The sequence below is a fragment of the Suncus etruscus genome, chromosome 9 (genome assembly GCF_024139225.1).
Source record: "Suncus etruscus isolate mSunEtr1 chromosome 9, mSunEtr1.pri.cur, whole genome shotgun sequence".
NCBI classification, from domain to species: domain Eukaryota; kingdom Metazoa; phylum Chordata; class Mammalia; order Eulipotyphla; family Soricidae; genus Suncus; species Suncus etruscus.
In genome coordinates, this window is record NC_064856.1 from 40,722,182 (window position 1) to 40,740,312 (window position 18,131).

General features: G+C 33.6%; 1 protein-coding gene across 15 annotated transcripts in view; it reads left to right on the forward strand.

Moving 5' to 3' along the window:
• DLG2 (discs large MAGUK scaffold protein 2) overlaps positions 1-18,131 on the forward strand; it is a 2,242,830-nt gene that overhangs the window by 1,640,138 nt on the left and 584,561 nt on the right. For all 15 annotated transcript variants that reach the window (XM_049780036.1, XM_049780021.1, XM_049780023.1 and 12 more), the window contains one exon: positions 16,391-16,560. In XM_049780036.1, the coding sequence (XP_049635993.1) occupies positions 16,391-16,560 (170 nt within the window). The remainder of the gene's footprint in view (positions 1-16,390; positions 16,561-18,131) is intronic.

Here is an 18,131-nt window from a genome sequence, read left to right on the forward strand (position 1 = left end):
AAATATCTTTTTTTTAATTTTTATTGAAACCAATGTGAATTACAAGTCTTTCACAGTTATATTTAAGGTACATAGAGACAGTGAATGAGGGCCATTCCCACCACCAGAGTTGTCCTCCTCCGCCCTTGTTCTCAGCATGCATCCCATACCTCCCTCATTTGTTCCCTGGACTGCTAGTATAATGGGTCCCCTTTGTATATAACTTGTTGTAGTTGGGTATTTTAATTCTGTTGTTAACTTTGGTCTTGATCATTTTTTATTTCCACTCAATGTTCATTTGACTGTTTGCTCCTGGTACCATCTACTTTTCTCCTCCCCACCCCCAATTTATGAGGCAGAATAAGATGATTCAAGTTCTGTGGTTCTATTGGGGGAAAAAAAAGGAAAACAAAGGGAAGCTGGGAGGAATTTGCCTAGGAGCTATCAATATCAATTTAAAAAAAGAAAGGGAAAAGAAAAGAGAAGAAAAGAAAAGAAAAAAATACCCAAACAAGCAATAAACAACAACTATACAACAATAACAAGAGAGGGGGAAAAAAGAGGAAAAAAAAAAGGAAGGAGGGCTGGTGTAGCAAGGTTATATGTTTTGGGTTTTTTGTTTTTGTTTTTGTTTTTGTTTTTGTTTTTGTTTTGTTTTGTTTGCACAGGCACAGTAAGTATTGGGGAAATTGTAAAGTCTTGAAGCATATTGTTCATGGGGACAACTACAGGCTCCGAACATGCTCATTATAGAACCCCAAGGTTTTTTGTTTTTGTTTCTTTGTTTTGCTTTGTTTTGTTTCTTTTATGGCACCAGGAAAAGTTCTGCTCAGTTGTGGTTGACAAAATCAGTCCTTTGTAATTAAAGATCTTGGTGTTTTTACAGGTCGTAGACAAAGTCTAATGGTAGAGTCTTTATGGTTCTAGAAGTTCTGCTCTGTCAAGCTTGTAGTCAATCATCTGTAATTAGTGATCTTATTTTTGCACAGATCCTAGGACAAAGCCTATAATAGAGTCTTTCCTTATGGTTTCAGAAGTTCTGCTCAGTCACGGTTGTCAAAGTCAGACCTCTGGAATTAGAGATCTTGGTTTTTGTACAAATCCTAGGTCGAAGCCTAGGCTAGGGTCTTTCTTACTGGTCTCAGGAAAAGTTCTGCTCAGTTGCGGTTGTCAAAGTCAGTCTTCTGAGTTTAATGATCTTGGTTTTTGCACAAATAAAAGGATGGAGTGCCTTCAAGAATCAGATATCTGGGCCCGGACAGATAGCACAGCTGTGTTTGCCTTGCAAGCAGCCGATCCAGGACCTAAGGTGGTTGGTTCGAATCCGGGTGTCCCATATGGTCCCCCGTGCCTGCCAGGAGCTATTTCTGAGCAGACAGCCAGGAGTAACCCCTGAGCACCGCTGGGTGTGACCCAAAAACAAAAACAAAAACAAAAAAGAATCAGATATCTTTGGAAATGTGCGTAAAAATAAACAAATTAAATGACTTATTTGATCATACATAAGAGGAATTTGTCAAATAAATTATCAGTGTCTTCTCTGTTCAGAACCCATGTTAGAAATAGAGTATATATTATTTTTTCATATAGAGCACCAACAAGTAGACTTATCTAGTAGATGCTTTGAAATATGAACATGATGATTGATAACATGTATTCATAAAAATGAGCCATAAAAATAATACAGTGGGTAAGGTGCTTGCCTTACATGCAACTCACCAAGTTTGATCATTGGCATTCCATATGATCTCCTGAGACGCTCAAAGAGTGATTCTTTTTTTTTTTCTTTTTTTTTGTTTTTGGTCCATACCCAGTGATGCACTCAGAAGTCAGTCGCTCCTGGCTTGGGGGACCACATGTGACACTGGGGGATCAAATCGTCCTAGGTTAGCACATGCAAGGCAGACACCCTACTGCTTGCACCACCACTCTGGCCCCATCAAAGAGTGATTCTTGAATGAGCTGACAGAAGTAACTCCTGAGCATCTCTGAAAGGGCCCTAAGGCAAAAAAAAAAAAAAAGATAAAGTTGACATAGCTCCACATCAGTCAATATTATATTTGAGATGCATTCAAATGTGGATATCAGCTAAGTTGTTGAATATAAATACTTGTAATTCTGAAACTTTAAAACCAGGAAAACTAAGATATTGCTTTGAAAATATAATCAGGGCCCGGAGAAATAGCACAGTGGTGTTTGCCTTGCAAGCAGCCGATCCAGGACCTAAGGTGGTTGGTTCGAATCCCAGTGTCCCATATGGTCCCCCGTGCCTGCCAGGAGCTATTTCTGAGCAGACAGCCAGGAGTAACCCCTGAGCACCACTGGGTGTGGCCCAAAAACCAAAAAAAAAAAAAAAGAAAGAAAGAAAAGAAAATATAATCAAACTAAAGATAATTTAGGAGTAAATTGATTCTAACGTTTTGAATATAGACTAAATTAGAAATGTTTTTATTATTTTTAAATCACAAGTATTTGGATAGATTTGCTGATTCAATTGATTTATCTTCATATTGGCCACTCACAAAAATAGCCTATAACTTCGTACTTTATCTTCTTTCCCAGTTTTTCATGTAAATTAATAAATTTAATAAAATATGGAATTTAATAAATATTAACAATTAATTTAATGTTTAATAATATTAATGATTGATCATGTTTAATAATTTTAATAAAATATGGACATGTCGTACCCATCACAAATGTTCCTATATTTCTGTTGATTTATAATTTAGAAATATTTTCTAATTATTTAGCATATTACTTTCTAATAGACATAAAATAAATTTGAAATAATATAGCCCAGGATGCTAATTTTGATGAATAAGTCATCAGTCTTTTTAAAAAAATAATAGGGCTTCTTTCTTTGCATTTAATAAAATTGATTAAAAATGTCTTGTCTGATATATTATTAAAATAGTTTTAATGACAGGACACAGGATTTGAAATATATTACTATCTATCCTGAAGAATATCCCATTTACAACAGAGAAGAATGTGTATCCTAACTTGGGGGATGGAAAGCCATGTATACTAAACCATCTCATACATTTTGTCCTTAAAAGCAAGTATTTTCTTCCTTAGTTTTAGTCCTGTGGACTGACCAAAAGGTGACAGAGCAGTACTAAAGTTTCTATTACAATATTGCTATCAATAACTTATTTCAAGTGTGTTATAAGTATTTTTCTGGTCCCTCACTAGGTGTGTATATATTTAGAAGTATGAATTCTTCTTGATGTACATATCTCTTGGTCAGTAATAAATGACCCTCTTTTGTACATTTTTAGGCTAAACTTGATGTTTTCTCACTATAGTATAGCCACCACAATCCTTCTGTGTAGGTTGTTTGCTTAAACTGGTATTTTTGAATCTGTGTTTGACCATACTGTGTAAATGTGTTTCTTGTAAAGAGTAGAAGAGTAGATTCAATTTCTTTTTTGATTTTTTGGGGGGGATCACACCTGGCAGCGTCAGGTGTTATTTCTGGCCCTACGCTCAGAAATCACTCCTGGCAGGCTCGAAGGACTGACTGTGGGATGCTGGGATTTGAACCACCGTCCTTCTGCATGCAAGGAAAACGCTCTACCTCCATGCTATCTTTCTGGCCCCAGATTCAATTTTCTAACCTATCCTGCACTCTGTGTCTCTTAATTGATATATTTAGACCAAAATTAGTTGCCTTATCCTAAACAGTCAATTCAGTTCTTCTTGTAAAGTTGACCTTGAGTCTATAAAGTTCCCCAGCTGTAATTTATCCAAGAGATAAAGTCATGAAAAATTTTGATATACAGATGGACCTTGAGAATATAATGCTGAGTAAAATGAATCTGAGGGAGGATAGACATGTTTCCAATCAAATGTGAAATATAAAGAAAAATAAAGGAGTAATAATACCCATAGGTAATATAAGAGAAGAGCAGAGAAGCTTTCCTTAGAGAAAACCTTTTTATTCTTAGGGAAAGATAGGGAAGAGTCTATGTGGATGATGGTCAGGAATTCACACTAGATAAGGTTTGGGTGCTAAAAAAATGTTAAAATCACACACATTTCACCCTTTCAGTAATAGTACTATAAACCACAATGCCTAAATTAAAAATATCGCCTGCAATGGAGACAAGTCTGGTGTGGGAAATAAACTGGGGACACTGGTGGAGGGAAAAGGAGACTGGTGAAGGGATTTTTGCTGGAATATTGAGTATCTGAAAATCATGATCAATTTTGTTTATCTTTAATTTTGGAGGAGGGGCACACAGGTGATACTCAGGGGTTACTCCTGGCTATGAGTTCAAAAATTGCTCCTGGCTTGGGGGGCCATATGGGACGCTAAGGGATCGAACCACTCTCTGTTCTAGGCTAGCACCTGCAAGGCTCTGCACCACTGCTCCGGCCCGTTTATCTTTAATCTAGCAAAGATAGGCTAAACAGCTTTGGATAATTGTTGAAATCTAATCAGTATAATATTATATAATGTACTTTACATATTGTGCATAATAAGTAGCACTTTTTTCAAAATGTATAACATAATACTAGGGGTATTGGGTAAGGGTTATTGGGTAAAATAAATAATGAGTCTGAAAATTTAAGATTGCAATTTTACTAGACATTGTAACCAAAGGATTAAGTAACAACACTATAAGCAGAAATGAAAGATGTGAAAAAAACAAGACCAGGAATCATATGTAATATTTTTAACTCTTATTTGCTTCAAGTACTTACTTATGTTGCATAAAATTTCTGTTTTCACTTAAAATTTATTTTAAAAATCTACATATCATATAGGCTTTATAAGTAAAAGTAGATATTGATGAAAGTTTATGGACTACTCGGGAAAGTTACTGCATTTGTTCTTATAGACATCCTGAATAATATTTCTTCTTTATTTTATTTACTTTCCTATGTTTCGATCATTCTCTGATCTCTTTTATCTTTTAGAATTTTCTCTAATCAATTGCCATAATGTCCGTGGTTTTCTCCAATGATGTCTTTCAAAATTGTCCTTCAAAGGATCCCCTGCTTTATCTATGCACTATATAAATATTTATGGTATTCACAGATCTAGATAGTGTCTGTGTAGACAAAATATAAAATTATAAATTTAAATCTAAGTTATTTGTGAACAAAAGTTTGTTCTTGTCAAGAATTCTCCAGCTCCACTAACCAAGACCAATTTTATTGCCATAGCTCTAGACTTTGCATCCTATTTGCAGGCACAGTTTGATTAATAGTTCAGACACTTCTAATCCTAATTTCAAACATGTCATGATTTTTTAGCACTAAGTTAATTTGAGTATATTTCATGAAATGCAAATTATCCTAGGAAGAGACAGGGGTTTGAGTATTGTAAAATCACACTAGCAATAAGATCTGATTGTTATAGCACAGTAAAGGTCAGAAAGTAGCATCATTAATCATCTGCCCTAGAAAATTAGTACCTCCAAACAATTGAGCTTTACCTGCTCTAGAGAGAATTGCTCATTCTCTTTGCTAATACTAAATAACTCTAATGATTACAAGGTTGGATGTAAGAGGTCTTTGAATTTGAACTATCACAATTTAAATGTGGGTAGCAAGGTTATATAGACTTTGTTGTTGACAAATCCAATCCAAACTACATAGATCTACTTTTGGTCTATTTATTCATTGTTATTGTGTGCCTATATATGCATAATATATCAATAAGACAAAATTCTTACTCTTGGCAACTATTTAAAAGGGGGATAAAATGAACAATATACAAAATATTATGAATAATAAGTAACATATAAACAGAAAGAAACAGAGTTTTATATATGAGTATGGATGGTCTCATGTTGGATAATCAAGCAGAATCCTCTAAAGAGAAAGCAATCAGTGTGACAGCTTAATAAGAAAAAGGGGCTATCTAAGAGAAGATAAAAAATTCATGTATTCAGTATCAGATCTATACCTGACCATACTAGGCTCTGAAAACACATAAATGTCTCAAAAAGCAGCTTCCGCCTGTTATTCATGTTTCTAGGTAAAGATAAGCAATTTAAACAAAACTTTTCCTCCCCTCCTTTCTTTCCATTTTCAATCTAGCAGCATATCTGATAAGTTAACTTTAAAACTTTAGGCACTATAATATACAATGCTGTCAATGATAGTATATTACAAAAATAAAATTCTTCAGTACTATACCACTCACCAAGTGTTAATTTCCCTCTACCATTGTCTCGGTCTATACTGTCGATCCTACTTTCCCTTATGAAACCCCCATTGCCTCCATTATCCCTACCAATGTAAACTCAGTTCTGAAGAGCAATTCTCAGATTATGGTGCTTTAAATCACTTGGGTTTTTTGTTTGTTTGTTTTGTTTTTTGCTGTTTTTTTTTTGGAGGGGGATTGTTGGTTGGTTGGTTATTGAGATTTTTGTTTGTTTGGGGGAACCACAGCAGTGCTCACATAATTCATAATCATATTTGCATGAAATAAAACAAAACTTTGAGAGAGCAAGATGTAGGCAAAACCAATTGATCACCCAGGCTATTCATTGTAGATGAGCATTATAATAAATCTACTGCATATACAAATGCATGTTCAATCAATACTTAACTGAATATCTGCTACATAATGTCAGGCAATCTGAAGGTACTGAAAATATGATGTTATAAATTTATTGATACCCCTGATCTCAAGGTTAAGAAGAAATTTGCAAGAACACTCTAATCATACTAAAGGGATAGTAACACATATTACTCATGTAGCACTAGTATAAATGAAAGACTATCTTTCAATACCAGAGATATAGACCAACAGGTTGAGTGCATTTTTTTGCATGCTGGAAGCTCAGGTTTGATCCCTGAGTAATTATGGGAGCAACCCTTAAGTATGAAGCTGGAAATAGCTGTTAAACATTGCTGAGTGTGGTTCAAGGTGCCTCGCTGAACAATTCTTTTTAGAAAAGTTTAACTTGGACTTTTCATAGAAATCATAGAGAGATTTGAACCATAAGCACGAATTCAAATATCTTAAGTGGAAAATTTATTCTATTGTGCCTTAATTTGAATCATTTTTTACTTGCCATGAAGGTAACATGTTGTTCCTCATTGAAAGTTTATAGAAAGTTTGACTTTAGGTATACTTCCACTTGCAGAAAAAATACATCATTTGATGGTGTTATTACAGTAGTTTATGAGGTGCATAAAATACTGAGAGAGAGAGAGAAAGAAAGAGAGAGAGAGAGAGAGAGAGAGAGAGAGAGAGAGGGAGAGAGGCTGGAGCAATAGCACAGAGGTAGGCCACTTGTCTTGCATGCAGCTGACCTGAGTTCGATCCCTGGCATTCCATATAGTCCCCCGAGACTGCCAGGAGCAATTTCTGAGTGCAGAGCCAGGAGTAACCCCTGAGCACCACTGGTTGTGACCCCCCCCCAAAAAAAAACACACACAAAAATGCTGAAGAAAAAACTATTCAACATTTCTGAAGTTTTGTAAAATAGTGAATAATAAATTTCATGGTGAATAAATTTACAGGTTGTTATAGCATTGGAATAGTTTAACATCAATTGAAAATCTTATATTAGTTCAGTTGTTTTGTTATTCTTTATTATCCTACTTATAGCATAATTATTTTCATATTTCTTCTTTGTACCTAGTACATAGGTCAGACTGTTCTTACTTCTATTTCTGGTAACTAACCAGCTCAATTCTGTCTTAGCATAGCTGCATGTACATCTTCAGGGATTACTCCTGGGTCTACACTCAAGAATCATATCTGGTGGGTTGCAGGTAATTATTATATGGGATGCCTGCAATGGACAAGAGTTCCACCTGCTGTACCTTTGCTATAACCTCCCACTTTGGGTCACTTGTAATTCTATTAAAGTTTTTCTTTATATCCCACATTTGGAAAAGATTATTCTTTGCCCCTCTACCCTGGCTAACTTCATTAAGTAAAATACTCTTCAGATCCATTAGCACAGTGACAAATTGCATGATTTTAGCTATCTTCCAGCCAAGTGGTATTCAATCATGTTTATGTACTGTAGTTTCTTTATCTAGTCTTTGTTTCTTGAATACTTGCAATAAATTCTAATAAATCTGCTCATCTTCTTTCTCAATTTGCTTGTCTCTATCAGGCTAGCATGCTTATGTTCTGCTTCCATCCTCACTAAAAAAATAAGAGAAACTCTACCATTGAGTTATAATATACAAATAATTATAGACCATACAATAGCTATCTTCTGAGTTAGATTTCATTTAAACAAATAATGTCCTTGTTTAGAGTTTTTAAAACTGAATGTCTATTATAAGCAAGACATCACAAAGAAAGAATATTAAAATTGGTGAATATAGTAATCTAATGTATTTTCAATAGCACTTTTGTGGCAATAAAATTTATAAATGGCTATTTGCGAAGCAAGAAAATTAGGTAAAATTAGTTTTTATCTTTATAATTTAGGTGATTTATAGTAAGAGTCATGCTTAAGTAGAAAAAGTGGGGATGAAGGAACAATCTAAAACTAAATTCTAAAACTCTATATGTGATATGAATGTGTAACTGAGAGAGAAGGTAAACTGTACTTTGAGCAATTTAACAATTTGCCTTCACGAGAATATGAAATAAAGTACAGTGTTATCCTTGGAAGAAGAATAAAATGACTGGCACTTTATTCTGTTTTAGTTGCAGGACCAGCCAAAAGAGAATTTTAAAATCATAACCTACAGTGTGTGGGGCATAAAGGATTACTTATATAAGTGGGTATTGCAGAACCAGAATCATAATGTATATCTAGTTTATAACGTTATAACATTATTTTTCTCAGCATACTAAAATGTTTTCTAAATTTTGTAAAAATTCAATGATAACATAAGTCCAAATCAAATTAGAATGGTCATGTGTATATAGTGATATATATATATATATATATATATATATATATATATATATATATATGTTTGTGTGTGTACAGATATATGTTTATCTGCAACAATTTCTAGATTAGGGCAGATTTGAGTTTAAGAAAATTGGAAGTCAAATCTAATTCCTTAAAATGTATTTATAGACCAGGCATGCAGCTCAGGGTAGAATACTTGCATTGCATGTCCCTGGCATTGTAAACAGTTAATTAAACAACTAAAATATATTTTAATGTGTAATATTAAGTTTTATGTTATCTGACTCATAGCTTTTAGGTAAAATTCTGTTGTATTTGTTCTTTAATTATCACTAGTGATAAAGATTTGAGTGATTAGGAAAATCCTTTTTGAGGATACATATCAAGTATGAGCTTGACATCCACTGAGAATGGATTTGGTTGAGCACTTGAGAGACAGGAAGTAACATGTAATAAAGTTAAGAGTCTGTTAAATTCTCAGGATAATAAGACTGAGTCTTCACTAGAATTAAAATATTAAGGGTTTTAAAAATTATAACAGTTTGAGAAACCTCTTCAATCATGCTCATTCATTCCTAATTGGCAAAAGTATCTCAGATACTAAAAATACAAACATAAATTAAATATATATTTTATTATGTATATATCAAAAATTTTGTATAAAGATAAAATTATGATATTATTTCTTTAGCAAGTTGCAAATAAGCTGCCTTATGTGTCAAAATAATGTAGAGGGGGGACTAGTTATCCAGGCATATGAGAATAGATGAAAGAAGTTATAGGGAGGTACCAGGATCTTGTTTCAGGAAATTTAGTATTTCTTTTTATTTAATTGCAAGTTTTCACAGTTATATTTAAAGTAGATAGTGACAATAAATTAGGGCAATTCCTACCACCAGTGTTGACTCCCTTCTGCCACTATTCCCAGTATGCAACCCATACCTTCACCCTTAGCCCCCTGGACTACAAGTGTATCAGGTTCCTTTTGTGTATAGCTTGTTTTAGTTTCGGTTTCTTGATTCTATTGTCATGGACTTTGGGTTGGGTATTTAGGTCTGATCGTTTTTAAGGTAATTTAGCATTTCTGTGGACAGAGAATAGAACTAAATGGAAATTTCCTGTTCTGTGATTCTTTTGCCTTAAAATTTCCATTCAATGCCTCTTTCCACAATGGTTATTAAGTTACCTGGCTCAAGATTTGTTACTAGCTTCTTTGCAGTTCAGGAGAAGTGCCAAAATACCATTCATTGGCCCTGAAATATTTCATTTTTCCCCATTTATGAAAAGCTGTCATCTTTGCCAGATGACAGCTGCAGAGAATCCTACATCATTTTATGTAAAGAAAACGAAGTGGCAAACGGAGAGAAAAACCAGAACATTTTCCGTAGAAGGTGTTTTTTCATAAAGCCACTTTATGACCATCCAGAATTAGAGACGAGAATGAAAACCCTATTTTTATAATGTAAGATAAAGTGGTTATCAGTTTATCTTTGTGGAAGGAAAAGAGCCTTTGAGATAGAAGGAATTCTGGAAAATAGTTTCCATCAACAGTCTCATGTGATATTGCAGCTGTGATATCTTGGTTCAGATTCCCCTGGAAACTTCATTCCGAATAATAAAAAGCTACAGCATTGTAGGAATGAAATACAAGTTCTGACTTTTATAACTAGTGCCAGCAGCTACATTATAATGAGTATGCCTGTGTGTTTTAGAATGAACTACACATGAGCCATGTAGAGTGGCCCCCAGTACTTTAATCGGTTATTTTCAGAATATGATGCTGTCTCAGAATTACCAAAATCACCAATAAACTATTGGAAATAAAATTCTTTACTACTTATATAATAACTACCACATCAGAAACCCTAAATTAAACCAGCAAATTTTGGCTTAGAAGCAACTTTGATGCCCTTACTGTTTGAGAACCAACTAAGCTGTGAATTGAATAGCCATTGACTACAATCTTTGAGACCCCACTGATGATCAGCAATAGAATAAGTCCTTAAATAAGTTCCAAAATAATTTTTAAAAAGATAAAGAGTTATGAACTGTTGGGTTTTATCTCATAATTAACATCTTTAACTTTCAGTTTCTAACTTAAAATAAATAACACAATATATATTTTAAATATTGTGTTTAACTAGTACACACATAGTACCTAGTACTATATCTCATTTATGACATTTAAATACATTAAAAATAATTTAATATAAGTACAATTTAATATACCTATTTAAATTTAAATATCAAACAAATTAATTTTAGTATGCATACATCCAAAACATGATATAGAACATCCTTCGAAAAAATATTTTTATACCTGAGTAATTACTGTTTATTTGAAAACCAAATTGAATTGGTTATCTTAGACTTATTTTTACTAAATTTGGTAATCATATTAATAATTTTCTCTGGATAGCAATTGGAGTGGTTCTGAACTAGAGCATTGAGCCAGGGATGATATTCTAGAAGATCAGAAAAAACAAATATTAAATAAATAAAACAAGATTAGTGAGATAATGCAAATAAATGGCTGATAATATACTCTTTATAATAGCGAGATAATTTTATTTGCAAATAGAAATCTACCTGAGTGCTGCCGGGTGTGACTCAAAAACAAACAAAAAAAATTGACATCCTAAAATGTTTAAAATCACAGATTTTATGTTACAAATTAATGTTTTTTGATATATGAAAAAGTAGCTATTCAGTTATTTAAAATTCTATCTTCTTCAAAGTAGAAAAGCTTGTTAAGTGCTTAAATATCATGTTTTAGGAAATGCAATAATTTAGTGCACATTTTAGATGTGAATCTGTGGACATAATAATGAATAAATATCTTTTTCTATTTTAAAGCTATTTTTTACAAGATGGTATCCTAGGAGGTCAAAAATGAAAAGAAACAAAGAGATTAAAATTAATCTTTTAATCTTGTGCACAATTCTGGTTAACAATATTATAGGTTTATAGCTGAAACATGCTACTCTGAGAGTATAAAAAATGAATTTCATTATCTGAAAAAAATGGGAAGAAAATGTGTACATTAATGGCTTTCCAATGCAATGATTCAGAAATGAGAAAACAGTTCCACTTTCTAGTGAGGCAAATTAAGACTTGAGCCTGAAGCTAACACTAGATTTGTTTCAAAGTAAATGCAAATGGTAGATTAATTCACAAAGCTTATATCCTTATAAAGAAAGCAAATATACTCAAAATAGCATAGCCCTCTATGCAACTGCTATTTGGAGGGGTGAAGGAAGTTTGGGCCTCACTCAGTGAGACTGTGTTCAGGAAAGAGCCCTGAAGGTTCTTGGTAAAATAGGTAATGATGAGAATTAAACTGAGATTGGCAGCATACAAGTACACCTTACCTCCAGCACCATCTCTCTAATTTACAGCTAAGTTCCACTTAGGTGATTATGAAGAAGAGATTATGTGCCCTTGTTTGGCTTGATTGTTATTCTTATTTATTTTGATAATTTGAGAATAATTCCTTCCCGTACTTCCCATTGTTTTTTAAAGTTTTAAACAGCAATAATTAAAATATTTTAAAGATAAGAATAAGGAGGAGAAAAGACAGGAAGGAAGGAAGGAAGGAAGGAAGGAAGGAAGGAAGGAAGGAAGGAAGGAAGGAAGGAAGGAAGGAAGGAAGGAAGGAAGGAAGGAAGGAAGGAAGGAAGGAAGGAAGGAAGGAAGGAAGGAAGGAAGGAAGGAAGGAAGGAAGGAAGGAAGGAAGGAAGGAAGGAAGGAAGGAAGGAAGGAAGGAAGGAAGGAAGGAAGGAAGGAAGGAAAATAAGAAAATTAAGAAGACCTTTGTGGATCATGTTTCAACCTCAAGAACAGTAGAACTTGAGTTCAATAATATTATTTATAAACAGGATTCAGTATTTTGTGAATTTAAGTATGGGTGAATAAGTGGCACCATCACAATCATACAGTACAAAGCAGATACCCTTTTTAAAAAGAATCTTATCTTTTTATTTTATTACAAATTTCTGAGCATAGAATTTTTGACTTACTCATCAGTAACTCAATCTCAGTATGTTAGCAATTGACACATGTATCACTATATAGTATATATTTGATTGTATCTCTCTTAACACTGGACCTGCTCAGTGTCTGTGCATGAGAAACCAATGTAAAGAAGTAAAGTGATTTGTTCATGGCCACACATCTCTTCCATAGTGTGAACTCAATCAATTCTCCTGACATTTAACACAATGTTCCTCTTATTGCACTGAAGCTACCTATTTCATCCACATCTTTGAGAAAAACTATCTAATTAAGCTATGATTTTCTTACCCTAACAATGACAATTAAGGATTCCACTGTAGGCTAAAGAGGAAAAAAAATGAATAGAGTTTTAATAGATAGGTCATCCAGAAATTTCGCTTTTAGTGTCAACCACACCATTATATAAAATCAGTGTTTTAAGACATGGTTAGAATTCCAAGCATAGCATTGTGATAAACATTATGTTTTTTGCATTATTATGAGATGACACAATTACCCACTCTCAAAGGACCAGCTGCTTCAGGGTGGTTGGCCCCTTTTATGCCCACATTTTTTAAACTATTTTAATTGGTAGTTGTCCGTGAAATTTTTTAGTCAGTTAGATAATCTGATCTCTGGCATCACATATGGCACCTAGCACAGCTAGGAGTGATCCCTGAGCACAGAATCAATTCCTGAGTGTTTGACCCCAAAGTAAAAATAAATTCCATGTGAGTAAAAAAAAAAAAAGATATGAAATGTATGTTTAAACTTGTTAGTATACATTAATTATATCTCCACTGTGTGGTCCCTGAGCAATGAGATGGACAGCTGGATTGAAACCCTGAGTAGCATAAGGAGTGGTGCAAATGCAAAAAGTAATATTTTTACTGTAAAAAATAAAGCCATCGGAGCTGGAGTGATAAAACAGTAGGAAAGGCACTTGACTTGCACAGGCTTGACCCAGGATTTTTCCTCTGGCATTCCATATGATCTCCCAAGCCTACCAAGGGTGATTCCTAAGTGCAGAGGCTAGAATAACTCCTTAGTACCTCCAGATGTGGTACAAAAAAATTTTAAAGCTATTCAGGAAGAAATAATATTACTGAATCCTAATAAGAGAAAGGTTTTATCTTAGGGATTTGAGGCTAACTCAAGTTTTTATCAACGTAAGAGCACCTATAACTTAAACCTTTCAGCATTTAACTCCTTAAGAAAAGTTATTAAAAATGGTAAGAAAGTTTTTTCTACAATTTTATAATATGTTATTACCATGTAATAATTTTAATTGCTTTAGACAATTTAATTTTAAAAAGTTGTATAACATTAGATATATGTGATCCCCCGGCGGCAAAGCCCAATGTTGAAATAAGACTAGAGATCTTGTCCATCTAATGGTGTACAACTTTTTTATTAAGTTACTCACAGCAATTAGAAATTAGAAATCAACAAATTTGAACTATTGCCAGTGACAGTGACAATTATTTATAGAGTGCCTATATATTCCATTCTACACTAAGAACGTATACATTATCCAGACATTGTTTCATTTAATGTTTCCAAAGTATTATGGGTGCTATTATTATTAACATATGAACATATTGTAGATAATATAAAAACTTGAGATATTGAAAAATATCAATATTTATAAATTTAATAAATTAAGGGCCTAGTTATGAACCTAGACTTATTCACTTATTAGTTTAATGAATATTTGTTGAGAAATATCACACATAAAAGCAGTCACTACTTGGGGACTGGGAATAGAGCATGACCTTTGTGAAGGTCTATGGGCACAGAATAAAGAACAAATTGAAAGGTGACAAGAGAAGATCCAGGCAGATAAGACTGTGGAAGTAACCTAAATGATGCAAAGTGTTGATGTCAACCAGGTTGTGTCTAAAAGAAATAAGTTTTAGTGTCTAAAAGAAATAAGTTAAAAAAATAATGTGTGCCACAGGGGTAGGCAAGGAAGAAGGAAGGGGAGAGAGTAGAGAAAAATTTATAACATTGGTAGCAGAAAATGTATACTGGTGAAGGGTGTTGTACATTACATCACTGAAACTCAATCATGAACAACTTTGTAACTATAAAAAACAGCTTTTATATTTTATTATGAACAATCTTGTTAACAAATGTGTTTAAATAAGTAAGGTAATTTTTAAACATCCAAAAGAAAAGAAATCTGAATGAACTGAAGATAGCCTTTGCAAGTCGAGCCAAAAGTGCAACAGTGGTAAAAGAGAGAAGCAATGGAAAAATAGCCTCTTATTTTTAGTATTCCTCATTTCCAGTGAGCTGAAATGGGGATCACTAAAATAGATGTGCAGAGTGAAAAATAAATCTTTCTAGTTTCTATATTGACATTAAAAACCTTCATAAATGCAAAATATTTGAAGTTCACTGGCATATATCATCTATAAATTACCTAAAAGTTCAATTTATTTGTTTCAAATAAAAGGTAGTTTAATGTAAAATGTCATAATTCTTAGTATTCAAAGTAACTAGAGCAAAAAAGCTGTCTAAGATATTCTCTTAATAAGCAAATAAAATGAGAAATATAATTTGACAGAAAGTTAACAAGTTTTTTTGGATATTTAAGCCTCATTTTTCTTTCAACATTGTTATATCTGTGTTTCAAAAATGATTTATAGTACGTTTTAAATCAGTATATTAATCATTCAAGAAAGATAGTCTAAAAGAAAAACCATTTAAATTGTATCCCTTCTCAACCTAGTTAATATCAATGAAAAGACCAAAAAGTTTAGTGCATAAGGTGATTTCCTTGCATAAAGTTGGATCTCTGGCACTGTTTATATTCTGAGCCCTGGGAAGCTCACTTCTGAGAACAAAACCAGGAATATCCTCTGAACACCTGGATTTGACCAAAGTTCTATGTCATCTTCCCCACCTGTGGAAATAAAAGTTGTAAATGACAAAGATGTTAGCATATATGCATTCGTGCAAGTATACCCTATATAATGTAAATATAGTCCAAGTGAACAGAGTTCAAAAGGCACACAACCAGTAGTTTGATACTAAACAAAGAACAAAAATCTGCTGGAGCTGGACATTTAATTGTGGATATGGCACTGCAGCATCAAAGACACCCACCCAAAAATAATTTGAATCGAATTGGAGTTGCCTATAGAAGATTCGTACACTAAGGAAACAAAAGAGAGCTAGGTGGTCAACTTATTTAGTCAGTGTGGGGTCCCCTACACAAATTAGCACATATTATTCCAATTCTCCTTGTGAAATAATATGAAAATGGGATGAGTTTTAAAACAGTGGTTGGTTAAATTTCAGTCCTTCCCACAGTAGGACTTGTCTATGTGTGTGCGAAGTGAGCCTGTACTTGAACCCACACTGATGCTACCCAGGCTCATTTGGTTTACTTTCTCTCATCTCTGTCTTTTCCAACTGTCTTCAAGTATTCTGTCCAAATATAAAAATTTTAATGGCTCATTCCAGACCTCATAAATGTAGATCATAGTTCTCATCATATTCTTTGAATCGTGCCATGGTCATGCCCTATATTTAGTTTTCTTTCCTTCTTTCAGAGTCAATGACTGTATCCTGCGGGTGAATGAAGTGGACGTGTCTGAGGTTTCCCACAGCAAAGCTGTGGAAGCCCTGAAGGAGGCGGGCTCCATTGTTCGACTGTACGTGCGAAGAAGGCGACCCATTTTGGAGACGGTAGTAGAGATCAAACTGTTCAAAGGGCCTAAAGGTAATCGAAGTAAAAATACCTCATAATAATACTAGTGACTATTCATTTAGCTAAGGTTTATGCCTTTTTCAAGTGCCCCGTAGTTTCTAATTCCAACTATCCTGTTTACTGAGAGATTTGAATGATTTTCTACAAAAGTAATGCTTTAGGGCCCGGAGAGATAGTGCAGTGGTGTTTGCCTTGCAAGCAGCCGATCCAGGACCAAAGATGGTTGGTTCGAATCCCGGTGTCCCATATGGTCCCCCGTGCCTGCCAGGAGCTATTTCTGAGCAGACAGCCAGGAGTAACCCCTGAGCACTGCCGGGTGTGACCCAAAAAAAAAAAAAAAAAGGAATGCTTTAAATGGGAACTCAAATAAGGAGAAGACAAAATTATATACAAATGTTCTTATAAACAATAACATATTTCTCTAAATTTTTAATCTCACTGGGTCGTTGTAACTTGGGGTTGCATATAATATTGTGAAATTTCTAATATTTCCAGATACAAATGTTTACCTTTTTCATATAATAAAATGGAAGTGTGAAAAATAATTAAAATAGTTATTTCCCTATTGAAATTAACAGAACTTTATATGATTTGTTTTTATTTTTCTTTGCCCATGTGTTCTATACAAGTATTAAACCACATTTAATATTTGAAAGATCTAAAATTATTTTAAAAGGTTCAGACGTCTCAAAGTAACATTATAGAAGACACATAAATAATGAGAGGAATCAAAATATTAATCTTTAAGAGTAGTCTTTGAGCATTATTCTTCAAAATGATATTTAGTATTAGCTTGATGGAATTTCAGATAATTTAGGAAAATCTAATTGTTAGTAATTTAAACATTATAGATTATTATGTTGTATCTTAATGGTTATTATACTTTTCATTAATGATTTCTCCTTCCCTGAAAATCTAATTGATATCTATTAAAATATGCAATTAAAATAAAATAAGTACCTTACCTTCCTGGAAAATAGCAAGTGCTATGTAAGATCTCAGACTCAAGAGTCAGAAATAACTGAATTAAAAAGTCTACTTTAACAACTTATAAGATTGACTTTGATTGGACCAATTCTTTATTATTCAGTAGCAATCATAATCATCAGTTACATAGAATTTATTAGAATTAAGTATTTATCTATTATTGCAATATAATAAAAATTGCTGATTAAAAAAGTAAAGTTCAGGGGTCAAAGTGATACAGTGGGTAGGTTGCTTGCTTTACACATGGCCAACCCAGATGCATCTCAGATGCTCCCACAAGCATCAACAGAAGTAATTCCTGAGTGCCAAGCTAAGTGTAATCCCTTAGCATTGCAAATATTATCCCAATACAAAGAAATAAAAATAAAGGGCCCAGAGAGATAGCACAGCGGTGTTTGCCTTGCAAGCAGCCGATCCAGAACCTAAGGTGGTTGGTTCGAATCCCGGTGTCCCATATGGTCCCCCGTGCCTGCCAGGAGCTATTTCTGAGCAGACAGCCAGGAGTAACCCCTGAACACTGCCGGGTGTGACCCAAAAACCAAAACCAAAAAAAAGAAAGAAAAATAAAAACAAAGAAACCAAAAAATAAATGGAAA